This window comes from Anopheles coluzzii, chromosome 3 (assembly GCF_943734685.1).
Source record: "Anopheles coluzzii chromosome 3, AcolN3, whole genome shotgun sequence".
Lineage (NCBI taxonomy): Eukaryota > Metazoa > Arthropoda > Insecta > Diptera > Culicidae > Anopheles > Anopheles coluzzii.
Window position 1 is genome coordinate 44,919,122 of NC_064671.1, and position 25,207 is coordinate 44,944,328.

The window sequence follows — 25,207 nt, forward strand, 5'->3', positions numbered from 1 at the left end:
TAATCGAAAATCACACTATTGCACCCATTTTGTTGTTGTTGGTGTGCAAAAACAGGGTAAATTCTTGAATTCTTTCAAACTTCCTTCTAGAGCAACACACCACATCACATTGGACAACCATCATATGCAGCATCAACAGGTGCCAAAAGCAAATGCATTCACATGTAAGTTCATCAATCAACCCAGATCGATGTTTTGCACGTTATTTTCTCTCGTTGAAGCTGCATCCGAGCACATCCATATCCTTGGCCCTTTTACATGTCTAATATTCAGCTTACATATGTGTGTGTGTTTTTTCTTCTATAGCGACTTCTTTATGTAGTGAAAAAAGAAAGGATTGGATTGGGTAAATATTTGTTTCATTTAAATGTTGTGTTTATTTAGCTTCCTTTTTGCTTGCACTATTATTACTACGCTTCCGGTTAGTATCGTTTTTAACTGCTTATGTAAGTGCTTGTAGGTGTTAGTTGCGCTCCAGTTCCTCCGCGAATTTAGAAGGTTTAAAAAAATGAAATTCAACATATTCAAACACGATTGATTTTATTCTTTGTATCATAAAAAGCTTAAAATGGAAAATATTGTTCACTCAAATGCATGCAATTCTTAGAAATTCTGATTCCAGATCATGATTTCTTTTCCTTTCTGAAACAATCTTCTTTATACGTCGATCTTTTTAAAAAATAATCCTGCGCACACATGCAAGAGCAATTGTAAATCCATCTTTAGATAGTCTGTTTTCACTGTTTTGTGCTCATTTTTTAGTACCTTTTAGTGTACCTATTCACTTCCGGTTGCGCTAGCGCTTATCTTTCACACACATCTTATAAATGGGCTCACTTTTGTAAAAAGTATAATACATTTAAGAAAAATTTAAAAAAAAATGCAGCATTGTGGCTGTGGGTTTTATCATTCCTCCTGCATACATATCATAAAGATGATGATGTTCGTTATCTAACTATCTACCTGGGTCAATGCGCAACGGTTAGTACAATAGCAGATTTGCGTTACACTTGTTTTATATGCTAAGTGTTAGACACGGCTATCTGATAATCTTGTTCAGTTGGTTCTTGTTTCCACCCATCATTGGCATTTCGTAATTGGTTGCCACTATTTTATCATCATCACACACTCGGGGGATAGCATCTTTATTTCATTTTGCATTTGCTTTTTAAATTTAAGTTGGTCTTCTATTAGCATAAATCCAAAATCAATCACGAATCGCTTTAGAATGGAAAACAAAACTGGAATATAGGGTAAGACATTTTATGACATGCTATTTCTTCTTGCACTCCTCCTTTACACACACACACAATTCATGCAAAACTTCTTATCCTTGTCCGTTTAGCTCTTGGAGTTTTTTTCGCTTTTTAGTTCACTCCATAATTTAACCGGACGAAGCCGTGACATCGGTCTTTTGAGCGAGAGCCGCCTTATTTTGACGGACCAATTCCGCACGTCTTTCCTGGAATTAAACAGAAACAAGTAATCAAAAATTGAGTATTGCGGCAATATTATAACGTTGTTAAAACATGTATGTGTTCGAGAAAGTAACGTTTGGCAAACAATGACATGTTTCTCACTGATTATTTAATCATCAAGCAATGTAGTCGACAAACTTATAGCCATATGACATAAGCCGAATATGGGCTATAATTGGTTGTGGTACTACAGCAGCATGTTTAATTTGGCATGATTTTCAATTTTAATTTGATTATAGTGAATAATGAAATATTTTAATTTAAATTTTCTTCTTACAGGGTTTTCCAAATCAGTTTCGAATGTTATTAAACATGTTATTAAAAATTGTTATTCATCGCGTGTCAAATGTTATTCTACATCGATCTGATATTTCATTTCCATCGTAATAATTTTTAATTTTTTCAGCATGATTTTCAACACTTCAACCCGTTGTTTTTTCACCGGGGTTTGAATCCGGTTCTCATCATCCGTTGACAGATGAAATGTTGAAAATCAAGTTCGAAAAATTAAAAATTATTATGATGAAAACGAAATATCAGAGTGATGTTGAATAACTTTTTAAACGCGGTCAGAACATTGTTTACATACATTACATTAAAACAAAGTGACTTGGAAAACCCTGAAACCCTGGACATTTCATTTCCATCATAATAATTTTTAATTTCTTCACCATGATGTTCAACGCGTCTCAAGCTGAATTGAGTTTGACAGTTCTTTGTGATGTGTTGAAAATCTTGTGTAAAAACTGAAATTTTATTATGAAGCAAATACACCATTTGACAGCTGTTGAAAAACATCTTGCAGGCGATGAATAATGATATGCACATTCGAAAATGACTTGGAAAACCATGTATAATGGAAATAAAATGTCAGAGTGATGTGGAATAACATTTTGCACGCGGTGAATAACAATGTTTACATTCGAAACTGACTTGGAGAACTCTGTGTTAGATTATCTGCTGTCTTTGTTAAAAAGTATTCAATGGAACTTTTCTGCTCTTCAAATCTTTAAATTGTTTATTGATTTACTCAACAGAAATTCATTCGATTTTTTTCTCAGTTCAACAGAATTCAGTTCAGACAGAAATGAAATTAAAGAAGTAGCAGAATTTCCTACCTATTATTGTTTTGCCTATTTATTTATTTTTTGTGTCAAAATGTTACCCACATCCTACCCTGGTGTATTCGAAATGTTTCCTATTTCATATTAAAAATTAGCTTTGCAAGCGCAAACTAACAAATATGGTAGTTAGGTCAAAAAAGAAGCAGGATGATTGCATTATTGGAACTCGACTAGTCGATTAGTCGAATTTGCCTGATTTGAACAAATTTTACTAGATACAAGTGTTTTGTTGCAAACTGAGAGACCTTCGAACTGCATAGTCTCGCTAAATGTATTACATTTTAAACTGATAGTGCAATAACATAAATAAATCAAATGAATACACGCCATTAAAAGAAATACAACTGCATATGAAATAATTTCTCAAATAAATCTCAAATAAATGTTGTGAAAAGCATATGAAAGTACAACAACTGAAGGAAACCTACGTGCTTGCGAATGTTTTCCAATTTCTTCTGGAGCTCCTTTTCGCGGTTTTGCTCGGCAGTGGACAGCTTGTTTTCGATGATACGCGTCTTTTCGGTGGTTTTTAGTGCTTCGATCTGGTCGATGGTTGCGCGGACTTCGTTCAACTTATCAGTGTTCTGTACGTGTTGTGTGATGATGTGGATGATTGTGATGATGATCAATGAGATGAAAAATTAATTTATTATGAGAAAGTATCATTCAACAAAAGATTGCATCGTTTAAGACAAAAATGTAAAAAAAAATAAATAGATAAAATATCAATATACAAATAATAAATTACATTGTGAAGAAATTACATTGCATTTTGTGAAAAATTACACACAAAAACATTGATATCAGCAGCCACAGTCAAATAAATCCACGGCCGAAACACAGAATGATACATTCCATTCCATGTTTAGTCCAGCAATCCAATCAAGCATTCAAATAAAGAATAATTTCACGAAAGTAGAACGACAAGGAAACAATTCCAAATATAGTTTACAGGCATTCCAACGGAGGAGACATAATATTGGTAGGGGTTGACACGAATGTATGATGATGATATTGAATGACATGTGTGTAACAGTATTATGAACGCGTTAATCCACCAGAATTCAATGTGCGAAAAGGATACGCGTTAAGGTCGTGTGAAATAGTTGCAACCAGAAAGTACGACAATGTGTGTACATAAAAAAGATATATAAATATCACAGTTGTTCAGTGTATGCGAGTTATTACGAGATGTAAATGTATGGCATTGTGTCGATGGGGAAAGTGTTACATGAAATTTAAAAAAACAAGAAAAATGAGAAAAAACAAGACAAATGTAAGGAAAAGAAAATAATTGTACAGTTAATATAAAACTCAGATAGACAACTACCGACCAAACAAGTATGTGTAAAATGCAATTAGACAAGTATGACGGTGGTCTTCATCAACTTATCAAGTAAACATGTTGATCGATCTTACTCCGATTACTCAAAACAGATTGATTTAAAACAGTATACGCTCGATTGGTATCGGGATGTGACATATTGGGTGGTCATGTAACAATTACGCGATACATACGTGTTCCTTTAGTCGATCCAAAATTTTCTTGATGTTATCGTCACGCAGTGTGGCAGCATTTCGTAGCTTATCCTCGAGATGCTTCTGCAACTCCTCAACCTTCTGTTGCTCCAAGCTCTGTCGCGTTTTCTCGATATCGGCTGCGTGAGTCTAAAATTTTGCATTAAATTTGTTGTTTAAAAATACGTTAGAGATCCATCATTTCAAATGATTAAATGACCATTAAACTTTACCTTTAGTTTTTCCTTAATTTCTGATAGTTGCTGTACCCGCTTTTCCTCGTACTGTTCCATTTTGGTATGCAGCACCTCCTTGGCGTGTGTTTTGAATTCCTTGTCCAGCTCATCCTTTTTGCGAGATGCCTCCTCGATTTTGGCCATCTTTGCCGACCAGTCAGCCATCTTTTTTGCCTCCAGCGACAGTCTGCGCTCCTCTGCAGCCTTTAGCTTCTCCTCAATTTCCTCAGCGGAAACATTTTTTCCCTGCGTTGGCGGCAGTTTTGGAAGTGCCACGTTTACGGCCGGTTCCGCAAGAATGACCTCGTAGCACAGGCCACCTTTCGATTTTTCCTGGCAACGGATTTCAGTAGCTAAAAATAAATGGTAGGAAAAAAGAGAGGTGCGTTAATTTAGGCCTTTTTGATGTGCCGATATATTACAACCCGATAACATAAAAATAACGATGATTTTGTGATGGAACTACGCGAGAACAGGGTACGAAAATTAGAATCGCTTGTACACAGAATGAAGTGACGTTTTACATTTCGTTTTGCATTTGAGCGGGACTATTTTGGGCCTTGTCTACGCCACCGGGGTTACGAACAACATCTTTTAGTTTGACAAGGATACACACTACACCGGGTCGATATCGATGTTTCTTCGTCAAGACGTGCTATGCATTATTTATTTTGACGCAGCAGCAGCAACCACGCTTTTCGTAAACCTTTGTCGAGAATTTGGTACATACCATCGAGCGTGTTGTAAATTTTATTTTAATTTCTTATCCTTGTTTACATCCCAATTGGTAGAGATCAAAAGTCACGAGCATTCGGACAGCCCGTGGTGTTATATTTCTTTTGTTCGGCAACATTTTGCCTCGTAAGGGATTACCCAAAAGCTTTGTCAATAAAATAAAGCAACCCGGCCAAAATGAGAAAACCTTCAACCGCTGATCAAAAACATGTATTGAACACCCATTAAAAGAGGATCCAAAAGCTAACACGTTGCTAAAACACGGCAAAAGCAACGTCGAAAAACACGAATGTGGAGGATATATATATTTTGTTTACTTTGCGGTTTAGTTAAACCTTTACGATGGCTATACGGCCCGCGTTTCGCCTTTCACGTCGGCAGTCATCATTCGCTTTTGAGTCTTTTAAACCGTATTTCATTTATTGTGTAGTAGTGCAGTTTGGTTTCATGTCGCAAGAAGCCTAATCGAGCAAAATATTATTACCTCCTCTCTATGTTTTTTTCTTACATTTGATACCGCATTACACCAAATTTTGATGGTTGCATGAAACATTATTTAATGCAATTAGCAAGACACACGTTCTACTAAAAACAGTTAAAAACTACCACAACGCTTCTTTCTCCGCTGGGATTTTGAATTTGAACTGTAGTTGAACAAATACATACTAATAGGAAATTTAATTTTGAGTAGTGCTACATTAAACGTATTGGAGCCTGAATGAATGGACAATAATATGCATATCACAAAGTTCATAGAAACATGAATAGAATCCTAACAATAGCAAAAATATATATATTAAACCAACAAATTTAATCCAAAGTATGAAAACCCAAAATGAGCAATTTTCATGTGTTCGAGCCACTAACGACACATGCAGTGAGATAGGATGATACTTTATCGATTTTCCCCTGCTCCAGCGGTAGAAGATGCTGTAATACGCTCGACACAGCTCGACTGTTTTTTTTTTTTCTTGACAGTCTGTCTCAAATGAGCTTTTCCGCGAAGCCTGTATCCAGGAAACCGCGGGTAAACCCCCTAATCGAAATCAGACGGCCGACTATGAAAGCTATGAAACGGCCTTCTCGCACGCAGCAGCATCCTGGCGCATCTGCTGTTTGAAAGAAATTGCCTTTTTCGTATTCAGTGGGGGAATTGGGGCGCGACATATGGGACACTCTCAACTCTGAGCCATATACATAGATAAAAATCCTATGGGCCAGCTAAAGCCTTATTAAACCAACGTATTGTTGTTTGTTGGAAACGATAGAAGGATGTGCTTGCTTTGTTGGAAACTGATTAGTTACAAATAGTCTAATGTTATAACATAAAATATGTGAGCTGCTCTAATGATAGACGCGCTAGCTCTTACCAGACCGACAGTGGATCGTTTCCCAGTCGTACCATCTCTTTTCATAGCAAAAGTTTATTATCCTTTTCTTTTTATTCAGGAACAACAAATTCAGTAGTTAAAAATTCATATCCGTATAATCAATCAACGTCATTGCAAGAAATATTATTTTCCATTTTGGCCAGGGTTTCATGCTTTCCTTTGTTTCAATCTCATCATGTCACCTGCATACCAGGGCAATATGGGAAATACAATTGTTGATTGATTTAAATTTAAATCTTGCACCTTTGACAGAACAGATTGTTGAACCATTTTTACCCAATAGCAACATCAGTGCACCGTGGAATACATTTTACAGTACACACCAAGCATAAAAGTGATCAGATTCAAAAAAGCAGAGCGAGTAATTAACTTAAGCTTAACAATTGTTTTCATGCAGACAGTCAGATCCGTCTCTCTTTTGCCGCACTTTCAAACAATTATTTGCACGGCGGATTATCGTTGAATCCCCAGTAGTAAAGGTTTCTGAATGAAGCTCACCGTTCCGCCTTCGTTACTGCGCAATTAAATCCTGAAAACAATTCTAGTCCCACAAACGATGCCGCGTTCTGTCCCTCCCGCTACACTCCTTAATGAATCCGTTGACGGGGGCAGCACAAAAACATCTGCCTTTCCGGAAAATGCCGGGCGTTTTCTTTCACAAGCTTAACGTTGCTATTTGCTCCTGATTCACGCATACAATCCCAAGTTCAGTCCGTTTAAATGGGCTATGCAGGACACCAGAAAACTTGGGCGAAAATTTCAAAGCAACGACGGAAGAGGCAATAGACTTTTCATTAAATAATAAGTGCATCAAGCACATTCCCGGCGGGGGAGACCCAAAGAAACAACAGACAACAGAAAGTGAAAGATGATTTCCCTTTGGTCCCTTCGCAATTCATTTCATTTTTTTTTTTTGCCGGGAGACGCTGATTTGTTTAGCCTCACCTTTGTGGATTTATAAAACTATTTTTCTCTTTATTGTCTATGAAATTTTTCTTGTTTTAATGAACTGATTCTATGAAGCTTTTTTCTCTCAGCAAAATTGTAAACCCCATTAAGAATCTGTTACAATGAGTGCGTAACACACAAACAGAAGATGTGTCTGCTTAATAGCATTGTAGCTATGCTTTGTGCATCACATCACAGCTAGGCTTTGACATTTTCCGTGTTATATTGATAGATTCAGGTAATAAGGTATAAAGCCGAATCTAATCGTAGAAGTGCAAATTCCTTGAAATTTCGGAACGTGATTGGTTTCCCAACTGGTCAAATGAGTCTATTAAGCAAAGCATTGCATATACATAATATCAATATGGTATTTTTGGTACGCCATTGCATCATTGTTAACGTAAAGAAGATAATACAAACATTTAAAGTAAAACTCTACGAAAAACTGTACCCCTAGCAAGCACTTGAAAATCGCATAAATCATAAATCCATTAAAATCCATATATCTCGAAAGCCAATATAGGCTGGTATGATCACGTAGGTTGTTACTCCAAGAAGAAGAATAATGAAAAGCTCATGTGCTATGAATCTCTGGAGATTTATGAATCCCTTGAAATTCATAAATCCCTTGAGATTCGTGAATCTTTTGAGATATATACATCTTTCGAGATCCAGAACCGTAGGAGAACCTAGAATCTTTGAAGATTCATGAATCTTTGAGTTTGACGATTCTTTAAGATTCATGAATAATTAAAATCGATTTATCATTTAATTGATTCATTTAGATTCATGAATCTGAATCAGATTTACCCAGCACTAATTCATACCTGCCTATATTCCTGCCTTCCAATGCTGAATACTACTCCATGCATGGGAGGAGGCTAGACGAGCTTTATGAAGATCAAACTATTGTTAACTTTCAAGACACATACACAACCATAAACCAACAAAGTAGACTAAACAATGCCCAGAAAAAAACAAATCAAATCGCTTACACGAATGATTAAAACCCCAATAATTCGATCAAAGAGGTTCTCCTAGGAGTACACTAGCTACCATTCAAGGACATGTTGTATCTGGCTTGAAAACCCTTGTTAGTCAGGATCAGTGTAAGCAAAACACAATCAGCAAATCAAATCAGAGCCGTCGACCCGTCCGCGAGTATATTTTTCAATTTGATTTTCATCGATCCAACCACGTAACAAAATTTTTTGTTGCAATTGTTTAGATTTGAACATTGTCGGGCATTTTGCAAAATCGTGCGGATAGACAACTGTACCACGGGTCCGCATTAACATACATTAAATTGTCACACTGTTTGCTGTTTAAGCCACCTGTGAAAACAAAACAAATACTTCGACCGCAGTTACAACTGTTGCTGTTTATATACTATTACCAGTTCATTAAATATTATAGCTTATTGAAAATATTAAATTAGAAGCTATACGGCAAAGCTGTTTCTCCTGAATAAAGAAAGGACTAAATTTGAAAATTAAAATTAATTTAAATAATATCGATGCACTATCAATCATTCATACCTCACAAATATCAATCAATAAGAAGAGAAAAAAATCACAAACCCAATGCTCGTGGAATCGGATGTGAAGAGGCAGTGAGTAAGTGTTTCGATCGATTTTCATCAGATAAGAACAACCGACAATACGTCGTGTTGACGACTGTAGCAAAACTAGCAGTTCGCTTGCGTGACCAGACATATTGGCTAGACACTTTGGTTCTATTCTCGGGCCTTTTCCTCTGTATGCCATTCATTTGGCGACGACAATCGATCAAGGCAATAAACAAAACAATACGATGGCGTCAATTTGCCAAGTAATATTAGGGAAACAATTTCCTCCTTCAACGTTGGTAGTTTTCGAACTATTTTATTTTATTATATTTCTTATCTTATGTTTTATACACATTTATCGTTTCATTACTTTATTATACTTTTTAGTTAATTTTTATAATTGTCATGTTGTATTTCTGAATAACAAGTATATTTATTATAAAATATGCTATCAATATGAAAATTAGCATGGAAGTTATTAAGATTATCATCAAACGTTTAACCAAGCAAAAAGAATAAATAATGTACATTTTACCGAGAAATTTAGTATGAAAATTATATCAGCAAAAGTAAAGGAACTTACACATGAACAGCAACATTCATATATACTTACTTATGAACTTTACTTTTTTGGACGCTTTTGGCTGTTTGGTGCGAGTTTTGGTCGGCTTTTTTGTTGGAGCAGATCGTCGATTGACTATCGGTTCGCGTATTTGACGGTGTCATGAGTGATAGGCGAAAGAGTTAACATTTTAGTATCTGTCTTGATGCAACTTTAGAGACAGAACAATACGTAAAGATTTGTTTGGCGGAACGAGGAAATTCTCTTTGAAAAGTTCTTAATGAAAATAAAGAAAATACAGGGTTTTCCAAGTCGCTTTCGAATGTGAACATTGTTATTCACCGCGTGCAAGAACCTATTCTACTTCACTCTGATATTTCATTTTCATTATAATAATTTTTAATTTCTTCAGCATGATTTTCAACACTTCAATGATTTCTTGCCATCGTTTTTTCACCTGGGTTTAAGTGTTGAAAATTATACTGAAGAAATTAAAAATTCTTACGAAGAAAATGGAATATCAGATTGATGTGGATTACCATTTTGTACGCGGTGAATAATCTAAACTGTCGGGAAATTTAAAGTTTGGTTTGGTTTTGTCGTTTTGTTGTCTGATTGTAATTGTTGTCCATGCCATGTCCTGCTCCCTCGCCGTTATTATATTCCACAAATAATTTTCCATTACGATCATTAGTTTCACCACCATGTTTATAGTTTCACCATAAACAACTACGTTTATCCATCCCGATTTCATCCTACCTTTTCATCTAATAACCCTGCTATGAAGTGACTGCAACCATAAAGAGACACCTGAGATTTTTGGCTTAATTTTGAGCAACGAATACTACTCGTTCTTCCCCCACACTCACAGAAACGAGTTATAGCAAACTCTGCTCGACTGTGACTTCTCCCATAAACACCTCTAAACTAACCACTAACGTCCAACCAAGAAAGGTCCTGCAGATGAACGCTGTGTGAGTTTCTGTTCGGATAAGAACCATTCAGAGCAAGCTAATTCGATTTGACCATCATTTCCCCTCTGTGACAATCTAGGGAATAGTACGCTCATTAATTTCATTTCCTCTTTAACGCCAACGGCATCCAGTTCGACCAACGGGAAGCACGGTTATACGTACGACCACTAACAGAGGCTGGAACATCGAGCTACAACAGTATAGCAAGCAGGAAACAAGTCGGCCTCGCGATGAAACGATGGAAAATTCGCTGACAACAGTATTCAGTACGGATGGTGCCACATAATTGCAATGGTTTCTCAAATCGCATCTGTTTTTATCTGTTGGCCGACGTCACACAAAAAATCATCTTCCATTAGATACCACAGTACCGCACAAACTATGACATATAATATTGTCTTCTGGGAGAAAGAAGCACTGAATCAACATGATACACAGATGACGAACGTCAAAAAAATGTATGTGTGTGTATTAAGCTCGTGTATTATTCTGATTTTGTTTTTTCCAGTTCCCACTTGACTTTATGATTCAATAAAAAAACATCCTATTCAATTGTTTTCAAAGTTGTTAACATGTTACCATGTATCGTTTTAAATATTCACTTTTTGTCATATAAACTTATTCAAACTTATGAAATCAATTTAACAAATAAAATACAATTGCCGCTTCACAATCATACACACATATATAATAACTTCTGATCTTTTTATTCGACGCAACAACTATCTTAGACTTAAGCCTGCTATAGACCACTAGTGGCGTTGGTTAGCTTCTTGGTTCACCAATAGTAAATAGTTATTCCTACGACTACGTACGGGGAGAGCTCGCTCCATACGAGTATTGAACCCATGACGACTGTGTTAGGCAACTGCTCGTATATATATCAAGAGTATCAAAACATTAATTTTCCACCTGAGATGAATGTTCAGGTAAATGTCACACGACTAAAGCATTCACATAATTATTGTGTTTGCAAAGAATGTTAATCTTTTGCTGTCATCCCATAAAAACGCCATCAAAATCTGCAAAATTTCCATCAATGTGACTTTTGGATGTGTACCAAACTGAGCAATTCCGTTCGTGACCAAGTACGTGATGTGCTTCCCATTGAATCTTAGTTATCTGATTTAGCTGAATTTCTCTTTACCACCAGCTATCGCGATTGCCAAATTTCGCCATTGTCCATAACATAATGCTAAATTTATACAGTTGTTATGATTGGATCAAAACATTCTATTCAATTCTCATTACCCAAGCTAATCAGAGCACTGTGTTATAATTCCACAAGATACGAATCTAAACTAAATTATCGTTTGTAATAATGATAATCGAGTTCGGAGTTGTTGTTTTTTTTTGCTTCAATTTTTTTGTTTTGTTTCATGACCCACAGATCGTTTCATGTTCATGTTTAAAGAACGGTGAGTTCGTCTTTAGATATTCAATCTAAAGTTGGTCACATAGTGTATGGCACACAGCACCTCCGTACTGTAATAATTAGTTTTCAATTTCCTTAAACAATCATTTGAGTGATCCTAATGAAGCATGTTGGTCTCATATAGGTTATTTTTGGTATCTAAATCTCGATCTTAAGCACAGTACACCGAAAACTTAGTACTTTGTTCTAAAGTAGTACTTCATTTATTATTTTTTCGTTACCGCAAAGGAGTGATTGTTTTGCTCTGCGAACGATGAGTCACATACATTATCAAATGCAGCCGTAAGTTGCTGCACTACATGTCGTCCTTTTGATAGGGGCTCAAGTATTTTTTTGTTTTCCGCAACTCCCTCTCCTCCACCCATGTTTGGATTGCTTTTTCTTTCAGCCTCAATTGTGCCCTTCAAGCGTGATGGTTAGATGCCAGCCAGAAAAGGGTTGTTGGCTCCCATTGCAACTCCAACAGTAGTGGCTCCAATTCTGCGTCAAAAACTTGATTCTCCCCTCCTATAGGTGACTGCTTACTAATTTCTCCCCGTAGGCTAGCCACATTGGAGTCGAAAGGCTTGCGCAGGAGAAAAAAAAACTCAACCCCCTTTTACGCCAATGAGCTCACTAACTCGAATCCCCAGCTTTCTAGGTAGACGGAAGAAAAAGTTGAAACAAAAAACTGCAGTGGATGGAAATTGCATTCCAGGTACGATGCCCAAATGTTTGTTGCCAGCAAAAGCAAGCGAAAGAAAAGGAAAGGGGGAATCAAGGATTAAAGCATGTGAGAATCATAGCTTTTAATGTTCGTGCAACATGAAATCCAACCCCACACACACTTGCGTATGACGTATTTGTTAGTTCGTTAGTCACATGCCGTATACCTTGCACCAAGGCTGGCTGCTTAGGCCAACGGATTGAAAACATGCTAGATGCATCGTGCGGCAGATCCATCAAGGGAAACAGGAATCCTTATTAAAACATACAACCGCTTCCTCACTATGGGGAAGGAAACACGATTGCAGATATTCATTATAAAACTAACGTCACTGCTCCTATAGAACCACGCCGCGACCTACCACCACTTTCTTATGCAATAGGACACTAACCAATTCATTTTTTACTGTTGAGTTAAAATTACGAATCTTTATAGTGACTGTTGATGTTCACAATCTTTATAACGAGCATGAAGGGTGTTAATCGTGTTTAAGTATCCGTTTTAAAAAGTGTTATACAACTCATAACATTAGCCTATACCACACGGATCCTAGGACTGACGTATCTAACATATGTCAGTTGATTTTTCCGTGACGAAAAATATCAAATTCTCAAGCGAAATTCTCACAAAAAAAAGTTAAACCCTTGCTCTGGTTTCCTGACGCTGCAGTCTATACATACATAAGCCCAATTTATGCATTTGTTTTTTGGCAGCATGCCATCCGTTCCGCAAGCTCACACCCTAATTTGAACTCAGGATAATTTTAGATGGATCGATCCATGTGAACTTTGAAATTTAGGAACACATTCATATGCATGGTGCATCAATTAAATTTTCCAATGATTCATAGAGATTGACTCATTCTTACATAACCTTCTGTCCGACAAATGCATCGCCAATCAGTCCTATAATCCACAACTTTTCAATGTTGATTGATATTGACCTGATGACACGACGAATAACATATGCAAAGTCTGCTCTAATTCAAACCTATAACTGTGAAGCCTACCTAAACATCTTAAAGTAGAGGAAGAAACAGCATGCAAATTTTCTATTTTAGACTTATACATCTGTACTCAAACATCAAACCCACCAGAGTTCAAATAAAGGAATGTAGAGCTCATATGAAGAGAAAAGGGCTGCACAATCATTAACGAAGTGAAGACAATACAGCAGGAAAATTGAGGCGAAACATTTATTTCTTTCTCCGTCAGCTGCGTGTACGTGGCCGGCATCACTGAGTACATTCTTCATTTCTCGTGATGATGATGATATTCCAAGAATCAAAATTGAAGGTGACTTTCGGTAGCTTGCGGTAAAGTACAATCCTTACATATTTGTATTGTAGCCATTGGTTATCGTGACTAAAACAACTTATTCTAGAATAACGATTTGTACGTTATTTCGGAACAAAACAAAAGAAACCCCTGAACGTATTCCTTTTCAAAAACATATTTCATTATAGTTTGTTTAAAACTTAATGAACTTCAAAACAAAATCTTTCCTAATGATAATGGTGAAAACGCAAACCTATGCACATACACTAAGTACAATAATGCTAAAGAGAGTTTCAACATTTAAAAGTTGTGCCAAACGAACCCACCATATCTCGAAGAAGTAAAAATATAAAGATGCCGGCTACGACAACGAGAAGGAAAAATCGAATTTACCGAATCAAGGGGAAAAACAGTCTATGGAGACGACGCAGTCGAAGGCGATAAAACGGCTGCGACCGACCGTCGTCTACTGTAGGATGAGTCATCCACAGGCTCGCACACCAGACTCTTCCAAGGACCTAAAAGCAAGAACCCCGCACACGAACCAACAGCGACGACTGTGGGGCTTTTCTTATTTATTTTGTGCACATAAAGTTATATAATCCTTCGAGCGACGTTTCCCCCCAACGCCTGGCATCTTGTTTCGTGATTCACCTTCACGAAACCGGTGGCTAATGGGGGGGGGAACTTGCAGAAAAAAAATCTTCTGTTTCATTCTCGTTCTCCATAAAGTTTCTTCCCTTTCCGCAATACCCTACTGCAGACAGAGTGAAAATTGCGAACGGATGCGTGCTTTTCTGGACAAACTCGTACCTTTTGCAGACGCGGAGCCATATTACTTATTCATGGCCACCGGTGACCGCTGGGGCCAGCATGCGTCTCTACCTTTCTGCCGTCATCATTTCCAATGCTGGATAAGTTTCACCTCGATGCCCAATTCGTAAGAAACCAAATGATGGAGCGGTTTTTAACAGTCGCTAATAATGGAATACATTCTGTGGTTCAACTATTGATCGCTCAAAGACATAAACTTCATTGAATCGAAGAGTAACATAGTTTTAAAATCGAGTGAGTCATAGTCATCGGTCAACAAAAGTTTTATGTCGTAACAATTTCAAATCATAATTTTTGTTCCAGAAGAATACTTCCCGGGAGCCAAACAAAGCTTTACATATGTATATAAGTATTCGGAAAAGGATCTGCGCAAACATTAAAGGAAGCTGACACGGCGTCTGTGAAGCATTTCCATCGCCAATTCCTTCTTCGTCTTATGTTGCTTATCAATGGTAGAATCGCAACATCTCGACCATTTCGCGTCCTGCCTGGCATTTCCTTTTCCAGCATTTGATCGTATAAATCTTCCCTTACCTGCCGGCAGCACAGGGGCTCGACACGTGTGGCAGAAGCACTGCATCACGGAGTCTCGTACTAATCCAATCAACATTTTGTCGAGCGAAAATGTGTCTTACAACAATCGAGAGAAAATTTATCACCAAATAATGCACGTACACACTGGATCCTAGGGACGATTGACACTTCAAGTTTGCCACCTGTAGTTTTTTTATGAACTGTTGGATATGATATTACCCACTGTTATAAATCACACTGATCAATAGTAGCAGAGCTTTTGCTTTGACGATGACAAGCCGCCGATACTCGATAGACTTATTCCTGGTCGAAGGAAGTCAGAGTTAGAGCTTTTTCTGTTTACTAAGACAATTAACATCAATTTTGACCACTATTAAGCAATAGGCTGCATCAAAATTTGATGATACGGTGAAAGATTGAGATTATACTATACTACATTTCCTTACTATATTTTGGCGAGGTCCTATGCTCTTCAACAGCTGTGATAGAATAATGAATTTAGTTGTACTATTTTTTAAGATTGACAACTTAAGCATATCATTCGATATTGCATACACGGAAAACGGCAAGAATTACAATGAATATCCAATCATTTCATTTGATACCTGATACACCTGGACTGAAGCCGCATTAAATCATCAAATCAAAAGCTGAACCAACGAAAACTCCATCCATGCACTAAGTCATTTGGCAACCTCCTTCAGCCAGCAGTGGTGGTTTGATTCTGTCACCAATATATGTGTATATATCGGTAGACTTTTCCGGCACCTGTGTGTCTGTGTTCCGGCTATAAAATGAACTCTGCTTTTCACACCGGCGCTAAGCTTATTTCAAACCCACCATGCACACGCACACTTCTTGACTTGTACAGCTCTGCGAACCGAAAGAAAAGCGAAAGGATAATTCGAGATTCGTGTCCAACCAGCGACCTGCTGTAAGCTTAGCAAGGCTGTCAGTGGCATGTACTGTATACGCATGCACTAACAAACGCGCTGCACTACGCGTTCACAGACACACACAAACCAATAAGCATCAGGGCGGGGCATTCTATGTTAAGGAAACTCTAACAGACAGTGTCCAGCTTGGTTCTTTTTTTATCCTCCAAATTGGTTCAAAAATAGGAATATAGAATTACACCTTGGTAAGTAACAGAATTGTAGTATAAAACAAATCTCAAACATGTGTAACGGATTGTAATTATTATCAAACTAGTAATATTTCTGTCCCATGATTGTTTCCAATTCCATCCTGTTGAAAATGCTGGTAATCTAACAACGATACGCCACAAACTTTTTTTCTACATACATATACATATAATCACAATCATTCACTTAAGCAAACATTCGTCTATACGGTACACAAAATACTCATTTTGATCGTCCATCTATTTTTTCAAGTTTCTAGTTATTGCTCAAATAAAACGTTTTGTAATTTTCTCTTCACTCACGCTACTACACACCCCCCACTTTACGGAAAACGCCACGCAGTTTACTACACACGGTCGTATTACAATACAGCCACCAAACAGAGCGATGTCTAAAACAGGACTGAGCTATTCGCCACCAGGATACACATACGACGATGGAATCTTAGAGCAGTGCGAGGGGGCTCTCGAACGGAAAACTGACAGCATTCCCATTCGTCCGCGTTCGGGAAAGCGGTACGAAATAGGATCTCTTGAATATTGCCGTCGCAGTCTAGAGTTTCCATTCTCCCTACCCTACACCACCCTACAAGAACGCACACACGCTTTGCTTTTTTCCGCAAGCGAGGAGTTTTTTTTACCTTTTGTTGCGACACACGAAGGACATCTGTGTGATGGAAAATCGATCGATAACACAGGTCCGGCGTGAGTATCTGTCACCAATACAAGCGCATACCAGAAAAGCCAAACTGCACACTCGCACACACAATCGAGCCGATGTATTTTCTGCGCAGGACGAGCTTTTTCCTGTCGGTGTTTGCAGGAAATGCTGCCGTCCCCATGACCCACACACAAACACATACATACCCGCAAATACACACTCAATCATGCGACTCCTATGTTGAGGGTAAATGCTCGTAAACAACCTAAAAAGCCTCTAAAGCGGCCGGTTTTTTTTATTGTATTGGTGCTCCAGCCAACCTGAACAGCTAGTCAGACGGTCCCTTCTTAGTGGGGGTGTGATTTTAAAGAAGAAGTAAAACGTTTCGTTTCATCATCCTTTTAGCTTATCCGTTGGAAAGACATTCCATTTGCAATACTTACACGGTCGCTGCCGGGAATCCATGGATGAGCATTTACCGAAGATATTTTACAGGTTTTTTTTTAAACAAAGTCATATTACTTACATTTCTTATCAATAACAATTAATTTTTATTTTAAACTGATACAACATGTAGGCCGACTCGCAACATGTTTGATGGGTCTCCAATAAAGGCTCTACAATCTAAAGCTGAGTCAGCGAAACAATCAGACTATAGGAAAAAGACAGTTCTAGTCATTGGTGCCAGTCGGCCACACACAAATCACCCGGGAGTGGGGGACGTTGTCGGCAAGTTGAACGGATATCATACTATATTATTAGAACATTGCTCTCTCCGCTCCCTGTGCCACTCGTCGACCCGTTCCCGATTCTGTCAGACCTTTCATAAAAAGGACAATGTCCTGATGCATCGAGTGCATTTATGGCACTTTCTTGTTTAAAAAGAAGTTATTCACTTCTATTTCAATTTTTATATTTTAATAATGTCAATAAGTGTAAACAATTGCAGTTTACAAAAGATATACAAACATATTACACACACACACATATGTTGCATATTCCTGCGATAATTGTATTTCAGGCACAACTAATGCGTTGCATGCAGATAAGTGTCTCGAAACGCACCATGTCGTCGCCAGCATAAGGTTCAAAATACACACATATAAACGAGTAAAGCGTGTGAGGTTCAGGCAAAAAGGTATGTCCGGTGGCAATGGATAGACACGCCGGCTCCTGCTCGTACGAGTATCAATTCCCATCTGAACTAACCCTCTGCTACTCCTCCTCTTTCGACTGGAACTACCTATATGGCTGCGTTGGCGTTGGTAACATAAATCTCGTTACATTTACATTGGGGTGGCATAACCGTGCAGGTCAGTTTGATAGACAAAGAGTTTAACATTAACTATGTACATCGAATTGCGATTCTTAATACGAGCAATAATACACTTGTTAAAAATTATATTAACATTGTTTCGAAGGTCATAAACAATGGACAGCTATTTGTTAGTACGTTCGTTTTTAGAAATTAGCGAAGGACCATAATTTTTTTTTTCGATTAACTAATAAATATCTGGGTTTTAATATAAAAAAGGTCTACTATTGATCGTTATTCATCACTCTTTTCAAAAAAAAAAAAAAAAAAAAAAAAAAAAAAAAAAAAAAAAAAAAAAAAAAAAAAAACTAATAAACAAACAATGTAATTCACACCAAAATTGTACTTTGGCTACAGCATTTTTAAAGAGTACAACCATAATAATATCGCAACAACCATAGTCAAATCCGGTAGAATGGTTGTTGCAAAACCAAAAAACCTGATTTAAGTTTTACAACAAGACAAGAAATATAAAAAAACAATCGCGAATAGAATACGATATACAAGAAAATCAATTCTATAATTCTTTTCCCTAAAAAACTTTTCAAAAATACACCTCTGTTCAGGTGTTTCAATTTTCAATCAATAAATACAGCTGCTATTTCACGAACACGTTCTTTTTTCGTAACAAAAAATCTGTTTTTTTTTAAGTTTTTTTTTGTGACGAGAAAAGTAAAAATACGTCCAACTTTATTATGCTCAACGTCTGTGACCCGTTTCGAATGATGTTCATTTTACGACCAACGACATAGTTACTGGAACAATACGGTCCCAGCCTGTCTTCACAAATGTTAAACACAAAGTTGTTTTTTTCTGATTATTGCTGCCTCGATCCTGCGAGCACACAATATGAATTTCATATCGTACTTTCCAAGAGATTCTAACTGTGCTGGACAAAACATATCAAACCTTTAATTTAATAATATTTCTAAACTAATTGAATAGAAGTATTCTTCACAAAGGATACAGACGACAATTAATTTCTATGTATAGATTGTGGTAAATATTAAGATGAAAAGAAGAATAAACCTTTTGGGCGGGTGCGTTGTCAAATGATGCGTAACAATTGAAGTTGTACATAGACGTTGTATGCATGGGGCTATTATTAGTGATGGGTGATCCGGAGCGGAGTCATGGATCAACTCCGACTCCGGTGCGCAAAATATGACTCCGGCTCCGGATCATAACTGGATTCGACTCCGGATCAGTCCGGATCAGTCCGGATCACTCCGGATTACTCCGGATCACTCCGGATCAGTCCGGATCAGTCCGGATCACTCCGGATTACTCCGGATTACTCCGGATTACTCCGGATCACTCCGGATTACTCCGGATCACTCCGGATTACTCCGGATCACTCCGGATTACTCCGGATCACTCCGGAATACTCCGGAATACTCCGGAATACTCCGGATCACTCCGGATCACTCCGGATCACTCCAGATTACTCCGGATCACTCCAGATCAGTCCGGATCACTCCAGATCACTCCGGATCACTCCGGATCAGTCCGGATCAGTCCGGATCAGTCCGGATCACTCCGGATCACTCCGGATCAGTCCGGATCACTCCGGATCAGTCCGGATCACTCCAGATCAGTCCGGATCACTCCGGATCAGTCCGGAGTAATCTGGAGTGATCCGGAGTGATCCGGAGTGATCCGGAGTGATCCGGAGTAGTCCGGAGTAATCTGGAGTAGTCCGGAGTAATCTGGAGTGATCCGGAGTAATCCGGAGTGATCCGGAGTAGTCCGGAGTAATCCGGAGTGATCCGGAGTAATCCGGAGTGATCCAGAGTAATCCGGAGTGATCCGGAGTGATCCGGAGTAATCCAGAGTGATCTGGAGTGATCCGGACTCGGAGTCGATGAGTCCGAGGGTTTTCCCGTACGCTCTACGGATCAATCCGACACCGGAAAAAAATTGTATTTACCCATCGCTAGCTATTATTTGGGCTTGGGCTACACCAGTCAGAAGGCAGTATGCATCCCAGAATAGGTGGAATAATATGGCTGAAGTCATCTACTACTGTTAAAGGGTGCAGTCGTTCACCGCGAAAAGAAGCTGCTCAAGCTGCAACGCGAACAGCAGAAAGTGCGTCGACGATCTGGGTGCACCGCACGCCCCCTCTGCAAGAAGTAATACGCAACACAGCGAATCGGTAAAGATCGAGGAGTGATTTAGTGCGCTTGCATAGGATTTTCAAAGCGCTTCTCGGGTTTGGGAAACGGGAAAACCCTCGGAATAATCGACTCCGAGTCCGGATCACTCCAGATCCCTCCGGATTACTCTGGATCACTCCGGATTACTCCGGATCACTCCAGATTACTCCGGATCACTCCGGACTACTCCGGATCACTCCGGATCAGTCCGGATCACTCCGGATCCGAATAGACTATCCATTATCGTTTAGACAATTCTTGATGAGTTCATTGACTTTCAAGTCGTACATCTAATATGTACGAAAACTGATCCGGACTGATCCGGAGTGATCCGGAGTGATCCGGAGTGATCCGGAGTGATCTGGAGTGATCCGGAGTGATCCAGAGTGATCCGGAGTGGTCCGGAGTAATCCGGAGTGATCCGAAGTGATCCGGAGTATTTTCCGGAGTGATCCGGAGTATTCCGGAGTGATCCGGAGTAATCCGGAGTGATTCGGAGTGATCCGGAGTAATCCGGAGTGATCCGGAGTAATCCGGAGTGATCCGGAGTGATTCGGAGTGATCCGGACTGATCCGGACTGAACCGGAGTGATCCGGAGTAATCCGGAGTGATCCGGACTGATCCGGACTGATCTGGAGTCGAATCCAGTTATGATCCGGAGCCGGAGTCATATTTTGCGCACCGGAGTCGGAGTTGATCCATGACTCCGCTCCGGATTACCCATCACTAGTATAGAGTCGAATTGACGAACCCAAAACCAAAATGTATTTTGTCGTGGAAGACTTTAAGGGCGAAAAAGAGACACTATCTACACATAAAAAGGAAATATACGGACGGTAGATCATTATCAAAAGAAAAACAATATCCTATGTAAACGTATGCAGAGATTGTAAAAGAATATTTTTTATAATAAATAAGAAAGTATGGGAAACATTAAAAGCATACCAATAGTATCGAAATGTCTTGCGAATGTTACCAATAATCAACCGCAATTCCAGATGCAGATACTCGTTACTTACAACAAAACAATTTATTTGATTGCATATCGCTTTTACCTTGTATATGTGCATGTACTCACATAATAGTTATATTCCAAAGAGTGTATTGTCAATGTATTGCTATTGCCATTATTAAATTGGCATTTGCCCAATGAACTTTACCCGATCAATATCTTTGATAATTTTTTATGCAAAACTCCTTTGGTTTAGAGTTAAAAAGACTTTTTTGCGGCTATACTAATTTTATTGCTTAAACTATCAACTATTTATTGTTTGTCATGTTTTGCTTATGAGAATAAGGAATAACATCTGAGAATAAGACAAAGCTTTTTTAAACAACAATCGTATTGGATAAATACATCAAATTCAACTCCCTGTTTCAAAAGTCATGTAAAACGATGCCGCCATATTAATTTGTACAATTAATTCCACACCCTTTTTTAACTTTCTTTTCAACTAGCTCAACCATCCCACATACATCCTATACTCCCAAAATTATGGCATAAACAACGTCTTGCCAGCTTAAGCTATCGTTGACTGTATCGGTGGGGTACGTATTAAGAGCACGGGGAAAAAAGTCAAGACTGCACGAGAGTAATGCAAAACGTGGGTAAACTCGAAAGTTGCTGGAAAGTGAAGTGTTCCGTGGGTTTCACATCACCACTGCCTACACATTCTACTTTCCCATATACTCGACAGAAATGGAAGAAACGCAAAATCTTAACTGAACGTTCGAAATCAATCAAAATTGACATGTGGCACCATGATAGAAAAGGAGAACATTATATCCAAAATGTTTTTGAAACATCAATAACGGGATAGGTTGGCGATTTTGACCGTTCGCACGCAAGATGCAAGGCAAGCTTTTGCTAGACGCCTCTCTTTCTCCTTGTGTGTATCTGCAAAATCTTTAACAGTAGACACACATTATGTCAATATCATAACCCAGTGATGCGGAAGAAGTTTTACAAAAGAAAAATGAAACAGTCTTTTTATATGCAATTCACTCCGTCACTTTGCAAAAGAGAACCGCGCAGTCAGATCAATGATGTCCTTTGTACAACTCCACTTGGAGGAAGGATTTGCGATAATTACTGCGAATAAATTTTGTCTTCTTGCGCGCAAAAATTAATCGCTGCTAAATGTAATTCACCATGAAGTGCAATGTCTTGCGGACTTACCCTCGGCGCTGGATTGGATTGCCTGTTCGGTCGACATAGTGGACGCGTAGGCGGCGAATGAAGAAATGTAGCTAGAAACTGAAGTAGTTCGGAATACAATGAAGACGTACTGCGCGCACTCCCTGCTATCTACTACTGTCCGTTCCGATATATACTTTCAGCTTGATTGTATTCTCGTACGGTAAACTACGCCTATTTGAAGCCTGAAACAAATAGGTAAAAGATGACATTTAATGAAATTGATCAACAGTTTACACGCATTATTTTGTTATTAATATCGTCGAAACACAAAAAGACACCAAGACATTTAAGCACAATGACCTTTTTTGCTGCTAACAGAAATTGAGGAGATCAAAGCCTATAAAGCGCAAAAATATGCTTCCTCTCTCAATAAGTTATCTTCCTTCACTGCAGCCATCGAACGACCCCGACCGCACATCGCGGGGTAAGGCCGTGAAGGCGGAAGAGGGAAATATTCTGCCCAAATATGGAGCGGGTTTATGGGCACGCTGAAGAGGTTGATTGGATGGTAAGCTTCTCTGTTGGCGCACGCTTCCTTTGTAGAGCTCAAGATGAATTGCCCTGCAACGGAACACGGCTCCGTGCACGGCGGCAGATAATCGACCCTCGGGTGTATATTACGAGCGCAAAATTAAAGATAGCCGCGCTGGCCGGTAGGCTGTCTGTGCGTGGGCCAATACCTTGCACGGATGTCATGTGTGTTGGGCTAACCGGTCCTACGCTCCCGACAAGGAACACCAACAAGGAAAGAAACACAGCCGAGCACGCAAGATCCAATGTCGATCTTCCGTACTCGTAGTAGCGACCACGGCGACCAACAAAAAAAAACAACAGCAAAAACGGTGATCAGAGACATAAAGCTAACAATTGAGACTTTAGCGATGCATCTACGGGAAACTGGAGAAGCTCTCGATCGGAAACTGAAACTGCTTTCTATCGAGGGGTGCTTGGCCCTTTGGCGGATGCAGAGAGAGACGTTTACGATGCGACCACGCCAACGTAAAACGTGATTCATAAACTGTGCGCATCCAACCAGACAGACAGACAGGCAGACGCGCGCAGACGCCATTGAAGGGGGGTTGAGTTCTGCTTTACTTTATACTCCCCCCCCCCCCCCTCCGGTTCGCTGTTGCTATTATTATTATTGCTCCTAGTACATACATAATGAAGAGCTGATCAAACATGGTGGAGGTGTCGACGACTTCTTTCTCGTCAGCTTCCTTTTATGCGCGCAAAACCAGAATTTCCAGCCCGACTGCAAAAGAAAGTGCAAGTTTAGCAGTGGCAATGCCATCTTTGATGGACAGAGCGCACGTTAGACTGGTGCTGTTTGCTTCAGTAAGAGTAAAAGTGGCTGCAAAGTGCAGGAAGCTGTAAGAGGACTAGGATTGGATCGTTTGAAGTGCAAGAGCCAGTATCGATGATAAGAGTAATGTTTGTACTTTCTCCCATTACGGAGGATGTAATAGATATCTACCGGATTGATTGGCGATGTTTGGAATACATTTTACAGCTTTTCTCATGATGAAAAAAAATCCGTTAAAAATGAGTTTCTTTTCAGGCTGACTTAGATGTATCAATTAAGTTTAATTTTCTGTAATCTTCGTGTATTCTATAGAAGCATATTACGCGGAAATATGGACGATTTGCAGGACAGCTGGCTAAACTGCGCTCAAAAACACAGGCACTCTTCTTTGTATGCGGTTGTAACCCCTCGCGGAAACCAATGAACCGACCCGCACACACGCCATATGCATCCGTCTACTGTGTGCGAACGGAACAAAGCAACCATTGCGCTCGCTACCGACGATACCACCGCAGGGAGCGAGCGGGCGGGATTCCATGGACCGAGAACAAGGGAAAATTTTGGTAGCAACGAGCCTACGAAACTACGACGTCATTTTCGTTCCCTCGCACACAACGAAACGACGTTCTCGAACGAACGGGGGGTAACGAACGGCACCACCAGGCACCAAAATCAACGATACACATAATCGTATCCCCTTTGCCTTACTCCTTTTGCCTAACAAAACGACGATGCACGCAGCAGTGGAATGAAAGCGATGGAACAACCGTGTGTACACTTACCTACCGAGAATGCCAGTTCTGCAAATGAGTGCACCAACACCAAAAACGACTGTTAAAATTTGATTGTAAAACAATTACCACTTCGTTTTAGTGTTAAAAAAAAGACAACTAGATGTAATAACGTTCACAGGACACGAGAACAACGGGTACACTTGCGCTCGGGGTGCGATTTCAAATTGAATTGAATCCAGCGCAACTCGATTGAATCAGTTTTACAGTTGCCGTTTGGGAGAGAACGCGTTTCCATGCAGCGCTCTCGCAGAGACGCACTCTCTCTCTCTTCTGCGCTCGCGTGAAGGGTGCAGAATGATTCGCTCTCT

The 25,207-nt window shown here is 39.2% G+C and overlaps 1 protein-coding gene across 8 annotated transcripts; it reads right to left on the minus strand.

The window, feature by feature from the left end:
* Positions 1–353: 353 nt before the first annotated feature.
* Positions 354–25,074, minus strand: LOC120955498 (stathmin). Of its 8 annotated transcripts, none has more exons than XM_040376406.2 (8): positions 16,767–16,877; positions 15,539–15,622; positions 15,320–15,470; positions 9,611–9,694; positions 4,354–4,709; positions 4,121–4,270; positions 3,031–3,186; positions 354–1,462 (listed from the first exon to the last, which is right to left on the minus strand). In XM_040376406.2, exons 3-8 carry the CDS (start codon positions 15,393–15,395, stop codon positions 1,385–1,387), a joined length of 900 nt encoding a protein of 299 aa, XP_040232340.2. In that variant the 5' UTR covers positions 15,396–15,470; positions 15,539–15,622; positions 16,767–16,877; the 3' UTR covers positions 354–1,384. The 8 variants fall into 8 exon arrangements, with proteins under 8 accessions (XP_040232340.2, XP_040232342.2, XP_040232343.2 ...); XM_040376408.2 differs by having other exon boundaries at positions 16,779–16,872; XM_040376409.2 differs by lacking the exon at positions 15,539–15,622 and having other exon boundaries at positions 16,767–16,873.
* Positions 25,075–25,207: the final 133 nt, after the last annotated feature.

Excerpts from the sequence above, each read along its gene's own strand:
- LOC120955498 (XM_040376406.2), bottom strand. The coding sequence starts at position 15,395 with ATGTTGATTGGATTAGTACGAGACTCCGTGATGCAGTGCTTCTGCCAC. Across the intron at positions 9,695-15,319 it reads AGCCCCTGTGCTGCCGGCAG|TCAATCGACGATCTGCTCCA; the intron begins GTAAGGGAAGAT and ends GCGAACCGATAG. Across the intron at positions 3,187-4,120 it reads TGGATCGACTAAAGGAACAC|AACACTGATAAGTTGAACGA; the intron begins GTATGTATCGCG and ends CAACACGTACAG.